Source organism: Punica granatum, chromosome 3 (assembly GCF_007655135.1).
Source record: "Punica granatum isolate Tunisia-2019 chromosome 3, ASM765513v2, whole genome shotgun sequence".
NCBI classification, from domain to species: domain Eukaryota; kingdom Viridiplantae; phylum Streptophyta; class Magnoliopsida; order Myrtales; family Lythraceae; genus Punica; species Punica granatum.
Window position 1 is genome coordinate 38,923,188 of NC_045129.1, and position 16,051 is coordinate 38,939,238.

Below are 16,051 nucleotides of genomic sequence, written 5' to 3' on the forward strand. Positions count from 1 at the left end.
CAAAGGTTGCTCCTTGGCCACTTAAATTTGGTTCATTTTCTTGATAGGCTGTGCATTAAAATTGAGCTTTTATTTTAGTGGTCGTCTTGTTCCCTCCCTTCACCTTCCATAATAATACTAACATAAGAACTAAGAGGATCTGATAAGGAAGTGTAAGGTCTGGGATGGTTCGTGATGTGTGAATGCCATGCCAGGATGAATCGAGGACCTGAAGCATCAAAGGAAAAAATCTATGTAAAGGACAAACCTTCTTGAAGTTGTATTGCTAAGAAACTCAATTATTTCAATTTGCTCGGAATAACCTTTATCTTTTAACAAATTTGAAACACCAAACTATTGAAAAAAAGGTCTCAGTGTCTTAATAATGAATTCGAAATGAGAAATCCTCACGCCTTGACAGAAAGGTCTCCCGACCAAGCTGCTGCAGAACTCGCTGAAGGATTCTCAGTTTCGCCATTTCTGGCTTGGAATCTCTTTGATACAAACTTTTCGGGGAAAAAAATGGCTTAGAACAGAACGGAACACATATCATGTCTCTATATCTCTAGGAATTACAGGGAAGGTGCCATATATACTCGCACATCTGGAAGTTTTAAGTCTACTCGAGTATTACGTGAATTTACATGAACCGTAATTTTTACAAACAGATGTCTCGAAGAAGAAACCAGTTGCCGAGACTGTCTGCTCTGTTTTCACTCGACCAATACTGATAAAACGAGTACCGTATGAAACTGAACATAGTGAGATTGCTGGAAGGAGCTCTTCCAATCTAATACCCACATGAGATACGCCATTCAGACACTTGTTCGAGATTTTTGTAGATCCGAGAACTCACGTTAGATTATTTTGTGCTCTTCCACTTTTCACTTGAGGATTTTGGACTCGATTTCTTCCAAGCTCAGCCCTTTAGTCTCCGGGACGAGAAGTACTACGAATAAGAGTGACACCAGAGCAATGGCACCGAACAAGAGGAAAACATTTTCAGCTCCCAGCGCTTCCTGCAAAATCAAAAGACAATGCACAGCATCATTTCACAAGGATTCTAGAGAAAACCGAGATCACGGGAGAAGGATTGAGCTGAAAACCATATTACACCTTCAGTGGAAAGAATGCAAAGGTCACAATTGCATTGGAACCGAAATTTGTAAGAACCGCTAGACTGATTCCCCGCCCACGCGTACGCAAAGGAAATATTTCCGACACCATGAGCCAGCTTATTGGCCCAAACGATATCTGAAAATCAACACAAAGATCACTTTATCTGTTAGAAAATATCCTCGTTAATCTAGTAGCCGCTCATCTTCTTAATGCAATAGGGGGAGAAACTACAAGCTGCGACCATTATTACAAGGAGGCACGGTAATTACCTGATAGCAGCCAACATATAGGAGCAATGCAGCAACAGCGACAAGGGGGAATCCTCCGAGAAACTTGTAATATGCAGAAAGCAGAAGTAATGAAGCAGCCTAAACAAGATTTTTGGCGACTTCGTTCAGGAACAGATCGACCTCAATGCGTGTGCTAATAAAGAATCATACGAAAATAACACTTACAATACCACCAACTCCTCCAATTAGCAAAGGTCTTCTCCCAAGATCATCAACCTTTAGAACTGCTATCCAAGTCATCAGCAACTGCAGAAGAATCAACAAGAAATGGAGTATAATCAGATGGAGGTAATATCTTGAGAGCCTGAAAAATTCACCATTTAGACTGTTCAGCAGATTAATGGAACGTGCCTTGAAAAGGCCAATTACAACAGAAAGTCGGGTGGCATCGGCAGCAGCAGAGAATCCTGCACTCTTATTGTAGTATGGAGCAAGATAGAGAGAACATTAGTTGCAGGGCATTTAACTTACACCAATGATATAACAAGATAAATATTAATATCTGATGCCTAGTACCTGAAGAATCGGGCCCGCATAATATAGAACACTCGGTTGGCCAGTTATCTGTCAGATCAATTCATTCATTATCCTCCAGTCATCAAACAACCGAGACCTGAAGCAAAGAGAAATGTACCTGCTGAAAAAGTACTAAGCCTCCACCAATCACGAAGGCCTTTAAACTCGGCCCCTGGAAAACTTCCAAGAAACTTCCCTCTGATTCCTCCTCAGCATATGCAGATTTTAACGAGACAAGGGTGTCCTCTATCTGCTTCTCAGAAACTCTGTCACCAGCAGGTCGGCCTCTTAGCTTGCTCAGGGCAAAGATGGCCTTCTCCTTGTACACTTGCAAGGGCACTTTTCCCTGAACTGCCCTAAGAAGTAGCCACCGAGGAGATGGTGAAAGGCTCCACATCCCCAGGCCCATCAGCAAGGCGACTGGGTTGCTGATCCCATACATGTATCGCCAACCTCCAACCATATCGATTGAAAAACTCCCCACAAAATACCCCAACTGAAACGAGATAGATCTTTTGTCAAGAGGTTTTTACAATTTGTTAAAGCAAACACCGTTGTTATGCTTTTCGGTTTTTTTTTTTTTTGAAAATAAGCTATATCACAGTAACAGGGTGCAGACTTTGGTTTCCACATCTTGTTGACCCCAAGATCCCGTTTATTTAGTCTAAATTTTCTCTTCTACTACTGATAAAAAAAAAAAGTCGATTCCATTAGAATTACCAGAATTCCAAGAACTATGAATAGTTCCTTCAATGATATAAGAGTCCCCCGAATCTGAGACGGGCAAGTTTCCGCAATATAGAGAGGAGCCCCATGCATGGCCTGCAAAAAAAGATTAGAACTGTCAGGTCTTAATTAGATTCAAGCATGAGAAATCTTCCACAAATACTAGTGAAATTTTCTCCAAGTATCTCACCAGGCCAATACCGAGTCCATACAATAGTCTTCCTATCAAGAGAACACTCAGACCTGGGGCAAATGCTGTGAGCAGACCACCAGTTGCATAGAGAACTGAGGCAATAATGAGCTCCCGCCTCCTCCCTTCACAGGATTTAGGCAATGGTTAGGCATCACAGATTAAGCCCCAGATTTCAGAATTGCAAACAAGAAGCAGGCAAGAGAGTACCAAGAAAATCCGCTATCGGGTAGACGAGAAGGGAACCCAAAAGAGCTCCATATAGAGAACCGCTAACCTATAAATGAATGAATCAAAAGCTTAAATCTGATTAAATGGAGAAGGAGCAAGTGGTGTGTGTTTTAAGACACTGAAACCGTACCACAAGACCAAGCTGAATAGCTGAAAGGTCGTACCAAGTAATGCCGCTGAGCTCAGGAGACTACAAAATCGTCAAATAACACCAAAAGAACTTGCATTTTACTATCGACACACCTTAAAAATATAATGATAACTAAATGCATGCACATGAAGATCATCATTTTTGTACCTGTAATGAAATGGTTGCCCCCGAGGTTGCGCCAATGTCATAACCAAATAACAACCCTCCCAGTGCTGGAAACAAGAACCTGAAGTTCCATACTGTCAGGTACAATTGTATTCCATTTGGCCCCTCAACGTTGTCTAATTAGACTAGTTTTACTAATTAAGTCTACCTTCAACGGAATTGCACATACTTCATATCACTCAGCTCATTAAGCTCTCAAGTCTCAACATCAAATCAAAGGGAAGGCAGAGAACAAAGAAGAACATACGGGAGGATAACAGATGACCAGGAGAATTCCTCTTGACTGGCCGAATTGGGCGAAACTGACTCGTCCTCCCCTCCTACTGAGCCGTACTCCCTCTGTGCAGCAACCTGCCAACAGAAACAAAATCAGAAAACTCCCACATCAAAATTTGCTCAGAAACAAATAGATAAAGCAGAAAGAGAGTCAAATGAGCTTAAAGGTTTACAGAGAACTGAGTTCTTGGACCAGGGAGAAGGGTAAAGATTGGATTTTTGGCTCTGAAATGGCTCCTATCGGTCAAGGGATGAGATGGGTCAACATGGGCAGTTGTGGAGGAGATGAAAGGCTGGTGCTTGGTGGGTTTGAGGAAAGCAGGGAACTGGGGATTAGGGCTCGAGCTAGAAGGCTTGAGCTTCAACAGAGTTTGGGCAGATGCACTGCAAGAGTAAGCCATTGCAGCAGAAGGCTGAGCTCTCTTGGAGAAGTGAAGGACGGATGATGAAGATCAGAGACGGTTAACAAAAAAAAGTAGTCTTCTTGTCTGTTGGTGGGCTGTGTCCTGTCCGGTTGTAATCCGCTCTGTGATGAGCGATATTTTCTTGATGAGTCTCCATTGAGTCACTGACAATTGGATACTCATTTTGGTTTAATCTCTTTTTTGCTCCCTAAAAGTTCTTATGTTTTCTCAATTTGGGACCTCAATTTCATCTCCTTTCTCAATTTTTTTTTCCGAGTAGTTCTTATCAAGTGCATCTCGATGTGCCACCACACCCGCGTGTTGGGCTTCAAAATAACAGGCTGGTCGAACTTGGGACGTCCGGAATCAAGATATCGGAAACCATGTAGACCCTGCCATCCATTTTTCCTAAACCTGGACTCCGATGGCTTTGTTCGTTCATGCTGTTGGTTCTGCAGGGCAAGTAGTAATAATATTCTGTTTTTACCGCGAACAGGATGCGTGCTCTTGGAGTTACACAAGAGGGGCATACAGACAACGTGATAATAAAAAGATCCATGGCTCGTTAATTAGTTACTGTCCAAACTCCAAGGAAGGGAGGATATGAGAGAGAGAGAGGGGAGGAAGAAACAGTCATGTAACTCCAACGCGTTTTTTGCTTAATTTTCTCCTGAAAATGAGGGAATTAGGAAGCAAAGAGCTAAAAAAAAAATTTGTTTTGTTGATTGTAAAATTATAAGAACGCTAGAAAAAATAACAGCCATAAGAGAGGACCCAACATCCTCAGTTATTTCCTATAAAAAAACATCATCAGTTATATCAGGAAAAAAATAAAAATAAAGAGAGAATTTATCTGTTTGCCATTGAACAAACTTTTCCCTTCTTTTAAGATTCGCGGAAGGATGTCTCATTTATTGATTCTGATCCTATACGCTTGTCTGCGTAAAAGTTATTCCATAAGGAAGACAAGTCCGTAGTTTTCCTAGGAATCGGTTCTCTTCCTGATCCTTAAGCAGAGGATTCCTAGGAAAACGTTTTCTTCCTGCATACACGATGGAGAACGTGAGATTGCTCAGGCTCTCCGGGAAGGACACCAAGTCCGTGAAGAAGAAGAATCCGGAGAAGATCCAGAAGAATGCTCCCGAGTCCGACCCTCACCTCGAACCCATTGCCACACACCACGCAACCCCCAGCTTGTTCATCCCTGCGAATCCCTCGAGCCCGACATGCTCATCGGTGATACCGTTACTGTCCCCTGTGTACATCCTAGGCCCTCCTCAGTTCCCAGAGAGTGAGGACTACAACAACGACCGGTCCCCTAGGATGGCCGGTAACAACCGCTCCCTAGGATGGCTGGGAACAACCGGTCCCCCAGGGCTAGCTGTAACGACCCATCGCCTAGAAGGGAGCGAGGCCTTGGTGACAAGAAGGCTCTCAGTGGTAAGAGACATCCAAGCCCGACCAAGTTGCACGACCCTACGGCAATGCTCACCATGTTTCAGTCGCGATGCGTGCTATAGTATCCTCGCGTGTGTATACTGGCATTCCGATCGGAACCTTCTTCTTCTTCTTTTTTCTTTTTCCTCCTCTCTCATTCCCCTCCAATCTTTGTCCATTCTACGTTGCCGCTGTGCAATTGACAAATCAAAACAGAGCGACCCATTTTTTGTATGCAAGAAAGATGAAAACACTGATGTCTCGTCCTTTGCTTACAACGAATGTCTCATGTTGTACATTAGTTATTTTGAATGACGGATTTCAGGATCGTTGTGTTTTTAGGCAATAGATTCCCAGACTCGGACAGTAGGTTAAGAAAGAATCATTGGTGAGACTATCTTTACTCAACCACGTCACTGGTGTGATCCGCTTCGACAAAGGCAGATTCCAATTGCAGATTCTGATTGTGGATTAATGGCATCCTGGTAGTTGCCGGGCCTAGCATGGAGAAAGAGTAGATTCATTTCCACAATCCCATGGTCCGGTTTCTTGCTTTCGAGCGACCAAGCATGACATTTAGCCTATAATCAACATATACCAACTTACACCCCATATGTCGACGACACACCTTGCGACCAGATACAAGGGCCTTTGCATCCTGATGATCAATTAAACCCTCGTATTAATCAAACAAATAAGTCATACAAGCCACACAAGGTTCACATTCATTTTTGTCAGGCAGGCATAGCTGCGACGCTGATGCAGACGGCAATGAGATCATATGAATGTTCCAAGTTAACGGGATAAAATGGATTATGTATTCCATAAGCCTTCCGGGGAGAACAAACAAAAATTAAATCCTCAATTAAAACATCCACTGTTTGTAAGGCCGAACATAGCTCTCTTCCCCATTTATATACAAGAAGCCCACCACATCACTGGCTCACGGTCTTTAAATAGTATCTCTCTCGTCCCTCGAATTCTCACACGAAAAGCTAATAATCTAATTATGGAGAAAAATTCGAAATAACACCCCCAATGCCATCTCTCTAGGCTTGCCCTTCCAGTCGGACCGATTCTGGCTAGCCAACAAAATCAAAAGTCGAACTCTCCTGTTGCCTGCAGGAAAAATGGCAATTGCCCAGACAATAAGAGACATGCACCGTCCACAGGCAGAGGCACATGAGAGGAAATCACAAATAACACAAAATATACACCCACCTTATTGAAAAGGATGTCCTTATTGTTTATGTGCATTATTCCGTCCTTCAGAGTGCACTTCCACCTGCTCTTTGTACGGGTCACCTGATCATGCAGCATATGTTTCTGGTCAAATGCTTAGCTCACAAACTGCTAACATAAAAGAAGAATGACTCCAGTGCCCCGTCATCATCACATGTCGAGGACTAGCGTTAAGTCATATAGGTAAGACTGCAAGGAAATTATAACTCAATCGCAGCTGTCTGCTCTAGTACGGGGATGCTATCCAAAAACGATGATCCGCTATCCCACATCATTCAATTAAGTTACAGCAGCTGGGGGGAAGCATGCCGGTCTGTCCCAGATCCAACATCCATGGGATCCTCGAAGAGACCAACATATCCTTGGCCTTTTTCGCAGGTCAAGGGCTTGAGGGCAAATTAGAACTAGTATGGCAATTACCTTGTCAAATTGGGCCAAAACTAAATGCTGAGTATTCAGCTCCTCCCCTTGGTCCACATCATCCAAATCATCATCATCGTTTTCATTGAGTGGCGGCTCATCATCGTCATCCTCATCCCCAACATCAGCATGAATTCCACCAGCAGGAGTACCTGCTTGTAGTTCTGGAAGAAAGAGAAGAATAATAAAACTGAAACTCAGAAGCCATGCACTGCAAGATGGGTGGGTTAGAACAATTATCAAGAACCGATAGGTTTATACCATTGGGAGCTGGTGTATTTGCAATGTTGTAGTCTTCGGTAACAACTCCTTGATAATTGTATATCTTCATACACAGGACACAAGAAGAAATTCAGTAATGAAGGGGAAAAAAATTGCTAGACATTCAAAATGCACGTGCACCACTGTTGCTACTTAAATGATACTTTTCACACACGACCAGATTGATTTTAACAAAAGATGGAGGGGAAAAAAAAAACAGAAGCAAGTAGAATTTTCATTACTAGAAAACTTAAATCATCAGTTTTACAGGAGGCAACACATGTGACTGACAACCATTGATAAAGCAACTCTACAAACAGTTTGAGTCATAGTTATGCCTTCTATATGCAACAGGATCTCAAAGTCTAATCCAGGGCAAGGTTATAGCATAAGGATAAATTGTTAATGACAAAGCCCACGCCAAGGAAAGCACGCCATCTCAAAAAAAAAAAAAACTCATTCATATATAAGTGCAATAAGGTCCTCCTGGCTTCTGATTCACCCCATATGTGAGTTCCTAAGCTCATTTCTTAAGCTAGATGTACATGAAGCACAAAACCCAATTACATACATTTGGTGTAGACAGCATTTCATCATAAGGATCAGGTATTGGTCCATCAACTTGGGGTATCTTCAATTTAGAACCCTTCTCAATGCTTAATGTGTTGGCAGCCTCAGGCCTGACCGGCAAAGGACTCTCCATCCCCTGAAAAATAATCAGGCAAAAGGTTTACGGCATGGAACAAAAAAGCATTATGAAGAGAAAACTGTGGTAATGCGCTAGCAAACGAAACGAGAACAGAAGATAAACCTGATATGCTTCAGGTGCAGGATCCACAGCACCATCTTGCTGCGGTATATGTTGTCCATTCTGATACTGACCAGAAAAGTCCTCACGTTTTCTCTTTCCAGAAGACACCGTGAAGAAATCCTGATCAGATTAATCTCATCAATCAGCAAACATCTGAGTTGATATAACCTTTCCAGGAAGACATGGGACAATACTTAAGAAAAGAATGCTTATCTACAGAGCATCTTCAAACACTACTGAGGTTCAAAATAATGTTAGTTATAGATACTGTTACCTGTGTCAATGGTTGGTGAGAGGTTCCTCTGTCTACCTCGTCCCGCCCTTCGACATATGCTATACAAATCCAATATGAATAATAGAGTTATTAATCTTAAAGCCTCAAGGGACTAATAAGCTTTGCTGCTCAAAATCACACTCACCAACGTTAACATCAACAGGGGTCCTCGGGGCCATCCAGGGAGAAGGAGGTTGCTGCCACAGGGCAACAAAATGTATTAGTAATTAGAACATCCAGAAGGGGATTTCCAGCTAAGTTGGTCTGGCTAGCACTGATTAGATGTCATGAGATACAAAATAAGAAACAAGTCACCTGCTTCCTGAGAATACTGCAGTCAAGAGAATATCTAAGAAAAGGCTTATCAGAGCCATATACCATAAAAACATTATGGATGGCTTATGCATACCATGTATGGATTAGGTCTTCCAGCTTTCGCCTCAGTGCTGCTACCAGAGTTGCCGACGCTATCATTTAGGGGAGTAGGATAATCAGAGGGTGTGCCAGTTGGAATATTATACATTGAGTTGTCCACACTGCTAGGAAGCGGGGTCTGGATAGGCGTTTGGAGTGGGGTCTACATTTGAAAGAACCCGCATCAGCAATCAAAATTACACTTGCATTCAATAAGAGTTACCGCGGAAACCTAAAGGATGTGGATGGAAGGGAGAAGTAACCCACAGGAGGAAATAGTATCTCAGCTGTCGGAGTTTCGTATTCCTCTGTTCCTTCATATGGTACATTAAGATCGTGAACGGGAGGAACTGACCCACCAGGCACGTTCTTGGCAGCTGCCGACCTGTCCGCTGGGCCAAGAATAACACCCGCTTGCATCATCTTGGTCTCCCACATCTACATTTATTTAACAGAAAATGGCGGATATCAGAGCAAATTCTAAAGCAAGGAATCCATCCAACGGAATAATCAATTGAGATAAGCCCGATTGTCCCTTCAGCATAACTTCAACGAACATTACTGCATATTAGTAGAGGAGAAAAAGTCTATGTGAATCCCTAAAAGCAATCGACAGTTTGAAAAATCTCGAGGCCGTTTTATCTCTCAGATTGGGTGCATCGACGTAGCTATGCATCAGCTAGATCGAATACATGAGCAGCACAGTATGGCCCCAAACCAGTCGAATGTTAAATTTCTGCATCGTCGGGTGATGAACCCGATGAAAGAATTCGATCAAACGCAAAAGAAAATCTGAAAGGGGTAGCTTGAAAATTACCCCTTGCAGCTCGCCGAGGACATCCTCGCCGGGGCCACCGTTGTTAACGAACTCATCGCGGACTTTGTTGATGACATCCTCGATGACGTGGAGGTAGACGGAGCTGGTCGTTGAAGAAGCCGCCATTCCAGCAATTGCGCTACGGATTGTCCGCTGAGCTAGGAACTGAAGGACGTGGGGTTCCGATTCCGCTGCAGATCCGTCGCCGGGAGATCACGATGAGATGGAATTGAGGACGATGGACATGGAGAGATGTGGAGGTCTAGGGTTTGAGAGAGACGGGGCTCTGTGGGTGTGAGAGAGAGAGAGAGAGAGAGAGAGGAGACAGGAGAGAGAGGGGGCGGACCAGAAAAGCCGAATAAAGAGTGAAATATAAATAGGTTTGCATCCGATTATATGTCTGGGTCCACGTGTCGAATTTCACTCTCCCTTATTATCTTTTTCATTTTTTCTTTTCAGGAAATATTATAATTACTCCGCTGCCAATATTCCCACAGTAATGAATGGAACGAATTAATATAATATTATAATAAAATTAATTAATATATTATATATTAGATAAAAATAAAAATATCTCCTACATACCTTTTTTTGTAGAAAAAAATCTTATACTTTCATGTTGATTACATGTAAATTTTATTATATGATGATGATGTTTGAGTGTTACGATGAGTAATATGATTATATGTTATTATTTTCGGTTCGATTAAATACAAAATAGTGGAACTAATACTTTTATTTATGAATCCATCGCCTCAAATTTACTTAAAAATAAAACTAATTATAATTTCATTACTCATGTATTCATTATATTTCGAGCACGTTCTTCTTTTTTGCAAGATTTTAATATGGTTTACGTTATGAGATATTGATCAATAATTGGTTTCCGTTGCCGTAGGATGACAAATATGATAGGGTGAATTTTGCATGTTATGTTCAGCTTCACATCACAAATGTCAAGTGAATGAAATGAAAGAGGAAAAAAGTTTTACCCCAGTAGTTTTTTTTTTGAAATGAAATTATTATTATAATTGGAAATATATATATATATATATTGTCAGACCATAAATGATATTAATTAACAATATTTAATAATTAATGGCGGTCGGAAAATTGAAAATCACTTGACAGGGCTCGGGCGGAATAAGAAGAGCTTCATGAGGACAGAACAGTAAATTTTGCAAACAAGGAATAAACTTGCCCCAGACGGGCGCAGGATTACTCGCGTAACCAAACGCACCTCAATTGTCCACTCTCTTCCTTTCGTTTTGCTGACGAGCGTCTCTCTTTTTGTACCTTACGCCATCACTCGCCTCGCGGCCTCCCGCTCTGTCCTCTGAAACCCTAGAAAAAATGTCGGGCGGGTTCTTCCGGGTAAGCTCACTTCCGGTCGATTCGAGCTCAATTTCTCCCCTGCTGGTCCGCTGAGTCCCGACGATTAGCTCCGTTTTCCACTCGTTTCGCCGATTCGCTTATGGTGCGTTTGCTTGTTCAGGGTACTTCGGCGGATCAGGACACTCGTTTCTCGAACAAGCAGGCGAAGCTGCTGAAGACGCAGAAGTTTGCTCCGGAGCTGGAACACCTGGTTTGTTTTCTTTCAGCTTCTGGCGTTTCATTCTCACCGTCACCTGATTTTTGTCGTACGCTCAGATTAGCTGCGTGAGAGTATCTGTTCTTAGTAAAAGCATGAATGGAGGATAGCGGATTATAGGATGTATTCATGAGACACCACTTCATTGTGTAATTCATTAGTAAACGTGTTGATAAAGCATAATCTTATGAAACATGGCATTGAGCGTAGCAACGGGGATGAGAATTGGTCTAGCTGGTAGATGTTAGGGATTGCTTGAAGTAGCTAGTCATGTGACAGTTGTTTTATTATTGTAATTGCAAATGGGACAATGTTGTATTTCAGGTGGACATGACGAAAGTCAAGATGGACGTTATGAGGCCGTGGATCGCCAATAGGGTAACTGAACTTATTGGGTTAGAGGATGAAGTTCTTATCAACTTCATTTACGGCCTTTTGGATGGAAAGGTTTGATACTGGGACTGTATTTAATATCTGTGCCCCAGCTTTCCCTTGTTCTATGATAGTTCGCCACGTTGCCATGCAGCGTAGACAACCCATCTTCCATTATGTAATAAGTTTTAGTTTTCTCCTTAATGTATCTGAAACTGTTGCTTGGAGGTCTTCCCTACATGAAAAAGAGTGGTCATTAATAAAACTCTGGTTAAATAGTAATATAAGAAACTTACGTAGCATGATTCTCACAGGACGTGAATGGCAAGGAGGTACAAATATCGCTGACGGGATTTATGGAAAAAAATACGGGGAAGTTTATGAAGGAGCTTTGGACTCTTCTTCTGAGTGCACAGAAGAATTCTAGTGGCGTTCCTCAGCAATTTCTCGATGCTAAAGAGGAAGAAACCAGGAAGAAGAAGGTTTTTTCCTTGCTTTTAATTCTGAAATAAGATTTGTGTTCTACGGGATAGCTTTCTTAATCATGTGAGATTGATAATTTCAGGAAGAATCTGATCGTATTGCTGATGAAATTCGGAGGACAAGGGATAAGGAAAGTAGAGAACTGGAGCAGGAAAAATTGAAGAAGATGGTAATATTAATTTATTCATGCTGGACTTACATTGGTTAGAGCTGGGTTTTTAGTCTTAACTTTAGTTTGTGTTTCTATGGCATTCAGCTAGCTTCTGCTATTATTTGGGTTCATGTCCTTTACCTCAAAACTGCTGTAGGACGGTGGGGTTGAGGCTAAGAATGGAACTGCTGACTTGGAGCTGAGCTCAGATCGAAAGGCAGCAAATACCCGTTCCAATGACAGGGAAGATATGGGCAAGAGGAATGGAACGAGAGGAGGGGGCTGGTTTGTTTTATCTTTGTTCACTTGCAGCTTCACTCAACATTTTGTTAATGCTGCTAGTCTAGTAGTTGCTTCTTCAGACGCTGACAGTAATGGTCTACTGCAGGGTTTCTAGATCTCCCCGTCGCAGTGATCGTTCTCCTTCTTCCCCGAGGTGAGCAGTCAATATTTTTGCTGCTGCTTTGATGATCATATTGCTTGTATCTATCTGATCATATGAACAATTTACTGTGGGCAGAGGCTCTCGTTCTAGGTCAATTAGCAAGTCATTTTCAAATTCAAGAAGTCATTCAGGGTATGTATACTCTTGTTCATCCTGTCTACTTTCTCTGGGTTCATCCATCATTCTGACATTACGTGCCTTCTATTTCTCAGTGAAAGAAGACAGAGATCAAGGAGTATATCTCAATCACCTCGAACACGAGGACGGTCAGTTTCCTCAGAAAAGGTCCGTCGCTCTCCTCGGAGACGATCTTTGACACCTCGTAGGAGGTATTCACATCGTGAATCCCGCTCTCCTCCCAGGCGGAGATCATCTTATTACCGGAGAAGATCTAGATCTCGTTCATACCGCAGATCAGTCTCTCCTATACGCCGGAGGATGCGTTCTCCTATTAGACGTCGGTCGCGTTCTCCTGGGCGTCGGAGATCAGTGACTCCTGTACGACGTAGAAGATCTCCCTCTCCTGTACGACGTAGAAGATCTCCGTCTCCTGTACGACGTAGGTCTCCTTCCCCTCAGCGACGGAGATCACCATCTCCAGTAAGACGGAGATCTCCTTTGCAACGTAGGTCACCCTCTCCTGCGGGACGTGAATCACCTTCTCCAAGATCACCATCCCTTGTGGGACACAGATCATCCTCTCCAATAGGGCGGAAATCAGCCTCACCTGTGAGGCGTCGATCACCTTTAGCTGGGCGTCGCAGATCACCATCTCCTATACGGGGCAGATTGCCATCACCTGTGCGGCGTAGACTGCGTTCTCCTGTACATCGTAGATTACCTTCACCTGTGCAAGATAGGTCATTATCTCCTGTACGACGAAGATCTCCATCCCCTGTGAAAAGGCGGCAGCATAGATCTCGATCAGCTCCAAGGGAGCATTCTCCACCTCAAGCATGGGGGAGGTCACCTCTTACCAGTCATAGGAGATCCGCATCTCCATCACAAAGGTCTTCCAATGAGTCGAGTTCGCCTTCTCCCATTCGTCGACGCTCTCCTTCCCCTGGTAGGAGATCTCCAGTTATTCGAAGATCCCCTGGTCAATCTTCCAAGGATAGAATGAGGTATGACTTCACTACTCCAGTTATATGTTTCCTTGAGTTATTAGGATATCTTCCTGACATTTTTGAATGTCAAACTCATAGAAGGTGCAAATAACATTGTCTGCACCTTGAAAGGGACGAATTGAAAATTTTGAGATCTCGAGGGTGCGTTTGGATTCAGAGTTAAAGTAATTTTGATTTTGATTTTGATTGTGGAAAAGGACAAAGGAGATGTGATTATAAATTTGACTTGGGAAACGTGTGTTTTTGTTGTGTAGTGTGTTGAGTTAAAGTTAAAGTTAAAATTTTTGTCTTGGGAAATGTGTGTTTTTGTTGTGTAGTATGTTGAGTTAAAGTTGAAGTTAAAATTTTTTGTTCCTGAATCCAAACAGGGGAAATTGTTTATATATATATATATGTATATTGGATTTTTCCTGTTCTATGATATGAAAGTATTATGACCTTAACTATCATAAAAATAATGTAAATTGAAGGTATGGCACCCAAATTCATTCTATGGGGCAAATAATCTAGTTGAGTTGAGAGAGTTGCTACCGTTTTGGATAAACCGTTAAGTTTGTGGCTTTTTTGAGCGATGCTGTTGCATATTTTCTCGAATATATTCTTTTCATTTCTGAATCAGTCTTTAGCATGTGTGCTTATGTTTTGCTTACATATGTCCAGGCTGCACGAGAGTCCTGTGAGGCGATCAACGAACAATCGTGAAGATAAGAGGTAAGTTGGGCTGGTCTCTTTATATTATCCAACTCCAGGAGTTTCTATACTTATTGTTTGTACCCCAAAAAAAGTTATTGTGTTGATTTGGCATGAAATGAAAGCTTACACATTATGGGTGTATGAAGGTCTTCTAGCCCAGATCAGAGTCCTGCTAGAGCAGTGAGAAATCAGGTGACGCGCGATAGGAGATTAGATTCTCCAAGGAAATTGGGAAAACATAGACAGCATTCTGATAGCTCAGACTCCAGTGAGCAGCGAAAGGAAAATCATAATGCTCGGTTGGTTATTTTGCTGCACTGTTGAGTTCTGTAAATTTTATTTTTATGACTTGGGAAATACCATCTTGCAGAATTTCATTTTAAGAGGTTGACTTTGAATTGATATCTCTGTTTTGTAGGGAGTCTCGCGATCTCACTTCCAAATCTGAAGAAAAAATATCTATGAACATATCTTCTGCCAAAAAACATGACGACTCAACTTTAAAGTTGCATAAGAGGGACCTATCTTATCCTGAAAGAGTGTCTAATGATCGGGCTTCTGGGTCTCAGGACCAGGAGAGACTAAGGTATACTATTCTTTAAAATATGCAATTTCCTTTTACATCCTTGGCTGTATATCTGCCTGATCCTACATTGATGTCTTCAGGGAAAGATCTTCTCGGAAATCTGAAATTCCTGAGCAAATGCCACCTCACTTGGACAACGCCTCTTTGCAGAGTGAGAAGGACATATCCTCTCCTCCAGATGGTAAAAAATCTGAGAACAAGAACCATGCTCGCTCTGATAATGTCAAGGATAAACACAAGCCTGAACATGTGTCGAAACCACTTGGAAAGGTCAATGATCGACAGGGTGGTGCTTCTGATACTGCTTCTGAGGAAAGCGAGAAGCGGACATACAAATCCAAGGAGAGAAAGAGACATAGAAGATCGAAGAGACATGAAGTGGATACAGATAGTGACAGTTATGATTCTGAGGTAGAGGAAAGGAAAGAAGCTAAAAGGAGGAGGAAAGAGGAGAAAAAATTGCGGAAGGAGGAGAGACGTCGTCATAGAGAGGAGCGGCGGCGCAGAAAGGAAGAACGGCGTGCAGAGAAGCTGAAAGCAAAGAGACGAGGCATTAATAGTTCGCCCTCAGAGAATGAGAAACGTTTTAGTGATGTTGATTCTTCTGATGGTGAAGAAGTTGCTAGAAAGGAGTCGCGTGCTCATGGTGCAGAGCCAGAAAAAGAGCAGAAAAAACTTGAGATCGAGTTACGGTTGAAGGCACTCGAGTCATTCAAAGCAAAGAAGAGTGGCCATCACTAGTCTAGTTGCTGGCTTTTGAAACTTTTAATTGTCAGAATTCTGTTTGATCCTATTACGCAGGATGTGATATTTTGACTCTATGATTGACTCTTGTTTCTGACATTCCTGAGTTTAAATATTTGATATGTTCATGATTACT

The 16,051-nt window shown here is 42.3% G+C and overlaps 3 protein-coding genes across 4 annotated transcripts; 1 reads left to right on the forward strand and 2 right to left on the reverse strand.

The window, feature by feature from the left end:
- Positions 1–339: 339 nt before the first annotated feature.
- Positions 340–4,176, reverse strand: LOC116199683 (D-xylose-proton symporter-like 3, chloroplastic). The gene is made up of 14 exons (XM_031530146.1): positions 3,817–4,176; positions 3,615–3,718; positions 3,350–3,428; positions 3,182–3,241; positions 3,031–3,097; positions 2,821–2,945; positions 2,625–2,726; positions 2,023–2,400; positions 1,905–1,952; positions 1,740–1,802; positions 1,554–1,634; positions 1,368–1,466; positions 1,096–1,233; positions 340–998 (listed from the first exon to the last, which is right to left on the reverse strand). Exons 1-14 carry the CDS (start codon positions 4,042–4,044, stop codon positions 864–866), a joined length of 1,707 nt encoding a protein of 568 aa, XP_031386006.1. The 5' UTR covers positions 4,045–4,176; the 3' UTR covers positions 340–863.
- A 2,103-nt stretch (positions 4,177–6,279) lies between these two features.
- Positions 6,280–10,088, reverse strand: LOC116199687 (transcription initiation factor IIA subunit 1-like). Its single transcript, XM_031530151.1, has 11 exons — positions 9,724–10,088; positions 9,174–9,344; positions 8,902–9,069; positions 8,638–8,689; positions 8,493–8,551; positions 8,219–8,338; positions 7,979–8,113; positions 7,408–7,471; positions 7,147–7,310; positions 6,706–6,789; positions 6,280–6,603 (listed from the first exon to the last, which is right to left on the reverse strand). Exons 1-11 carry the CDS (start codon positions 9,847–9,849, stop codon positions 6,580–6,582), a joined length of 1,167 nt encoding a protein of 388 aa, XP_031386011.1. The 5' UTR covers positions 9,850–10,088; the 3' UTR covers positions 6,280–6,579.
- Positions 10,089–10,937: 849 nt separating this feature from the next.
- Positions 10,938–16,049, forward strand: LOC116199679 (serine/arginine repetitive matrix protein 1). 2 transcript variants are annotated; one of them, XM_031530140.1, is made up of 13 exons: positions 10,938–11,097; positions 11,219–11,308; positions 11,639–11,761; positions 12,001–12,168; positions 12,252–12,338; positions 12,478–12,605; positions 12,709–12,756; positions 12,841–12,897; positions 12,978–13,889; positions 14,553–14,603; positions 14,732–14,884; positions 15,004–15,171; positions 15,252–16,049. In XM_031530140.1, the coding sequence occupies exons 1-13, from the start codon at positions 11,077–11,079 to the stop codon at positions 15,910–15,912; spliced, it is 2,667 nt and encodes an 888-aa protein (XP_031386000.1). In that variant the 5' UTR covers positions 10,938–11,076; the 3' UTR covers positions 15,913–16,049. The 2 variants fall into 2 exon arrangements, with proteins under 2 accessions (XP_031386000.1, XP_031386001.1); XM_031530141.1 differs by having other exon boundaries at positions 11,639–11,692.
- Positions 16,050–16,051: the final 2 nt, after the last annotated feature.

What these genes read in the sequence shown, in the direction of transcription:
- LOC116199683 (XM_031530146.1), bottom strand. Translation starts at nt 4,044, where the DNA reads ATGGCTTACTCTTGCAGTGCATCTGCCCAAACTCTGTTGAAGCTCAAG. An exon ending in TTGTAATTGGCCTTTTCAAG is followed by an intron (nt 1,635 to 1,739) that starts GCACGTTCCATT and finishes ATTCTTCTGCAG; the next exon opens with TTGCTGATGACTTGGATAGC. An exon ending in TATATGTTGGCTGCTATCAG is followed by an intron (nt 1,234 to 1,367) that starts GTAATTACCGTG and finishes GTTGATTTTCAG; the next exon opens with ATATCGTTTGGGCCAATAAG.
- LOC116199687 (XM_031530151.1), bottom strand. Translation starts at nt 9,849, where the DNA reads ATGGCGGCTTCTTCAACGACCAGCTCCGTCTACCTCCACGTCATCGAG. An exon ending in CTCACCAACCATTGACACAG is followed by an intron (nt 8,339 to 8,492) that starts GTAACAGTATCT and finishes TAATCTGATCAG; the next exon opens with GATTTCTTCACGGTGTCTTC. An exon ending in CTGCACCTGAAGCATATCAG is followed by an intron (nt 8,114 to 8,218) that starts GTTTATCTTCTG and finishes ATTATTTTTCAG; the next exon opens with GGGATGGAGAGTCCTTTGCC.
- LOC116199679 (XM_031530140.1), top strand. Translation starts at nt 11,077, where the DNA reads ATGTCGGGCGGGTTCTTCCGG. An exon ending in ACGGCCTTTTGGATGGAAAG is followed by an intron (nt 11,762 to 12,000) that starts GTTTGATACTGG and finishes TGATTCTCACAG; the next exon opens with GACGTGAATGGCAAGGAGGT. An exon ending in AAGGAAAATCATAATGCTCG is followed by an intron (nt 14,885 to 15,003) that starts GTTGGTTATTTT and finishes TCTGTTTTGTAG; the next exon opens with GGAGTCTCGCGATCTCACTT.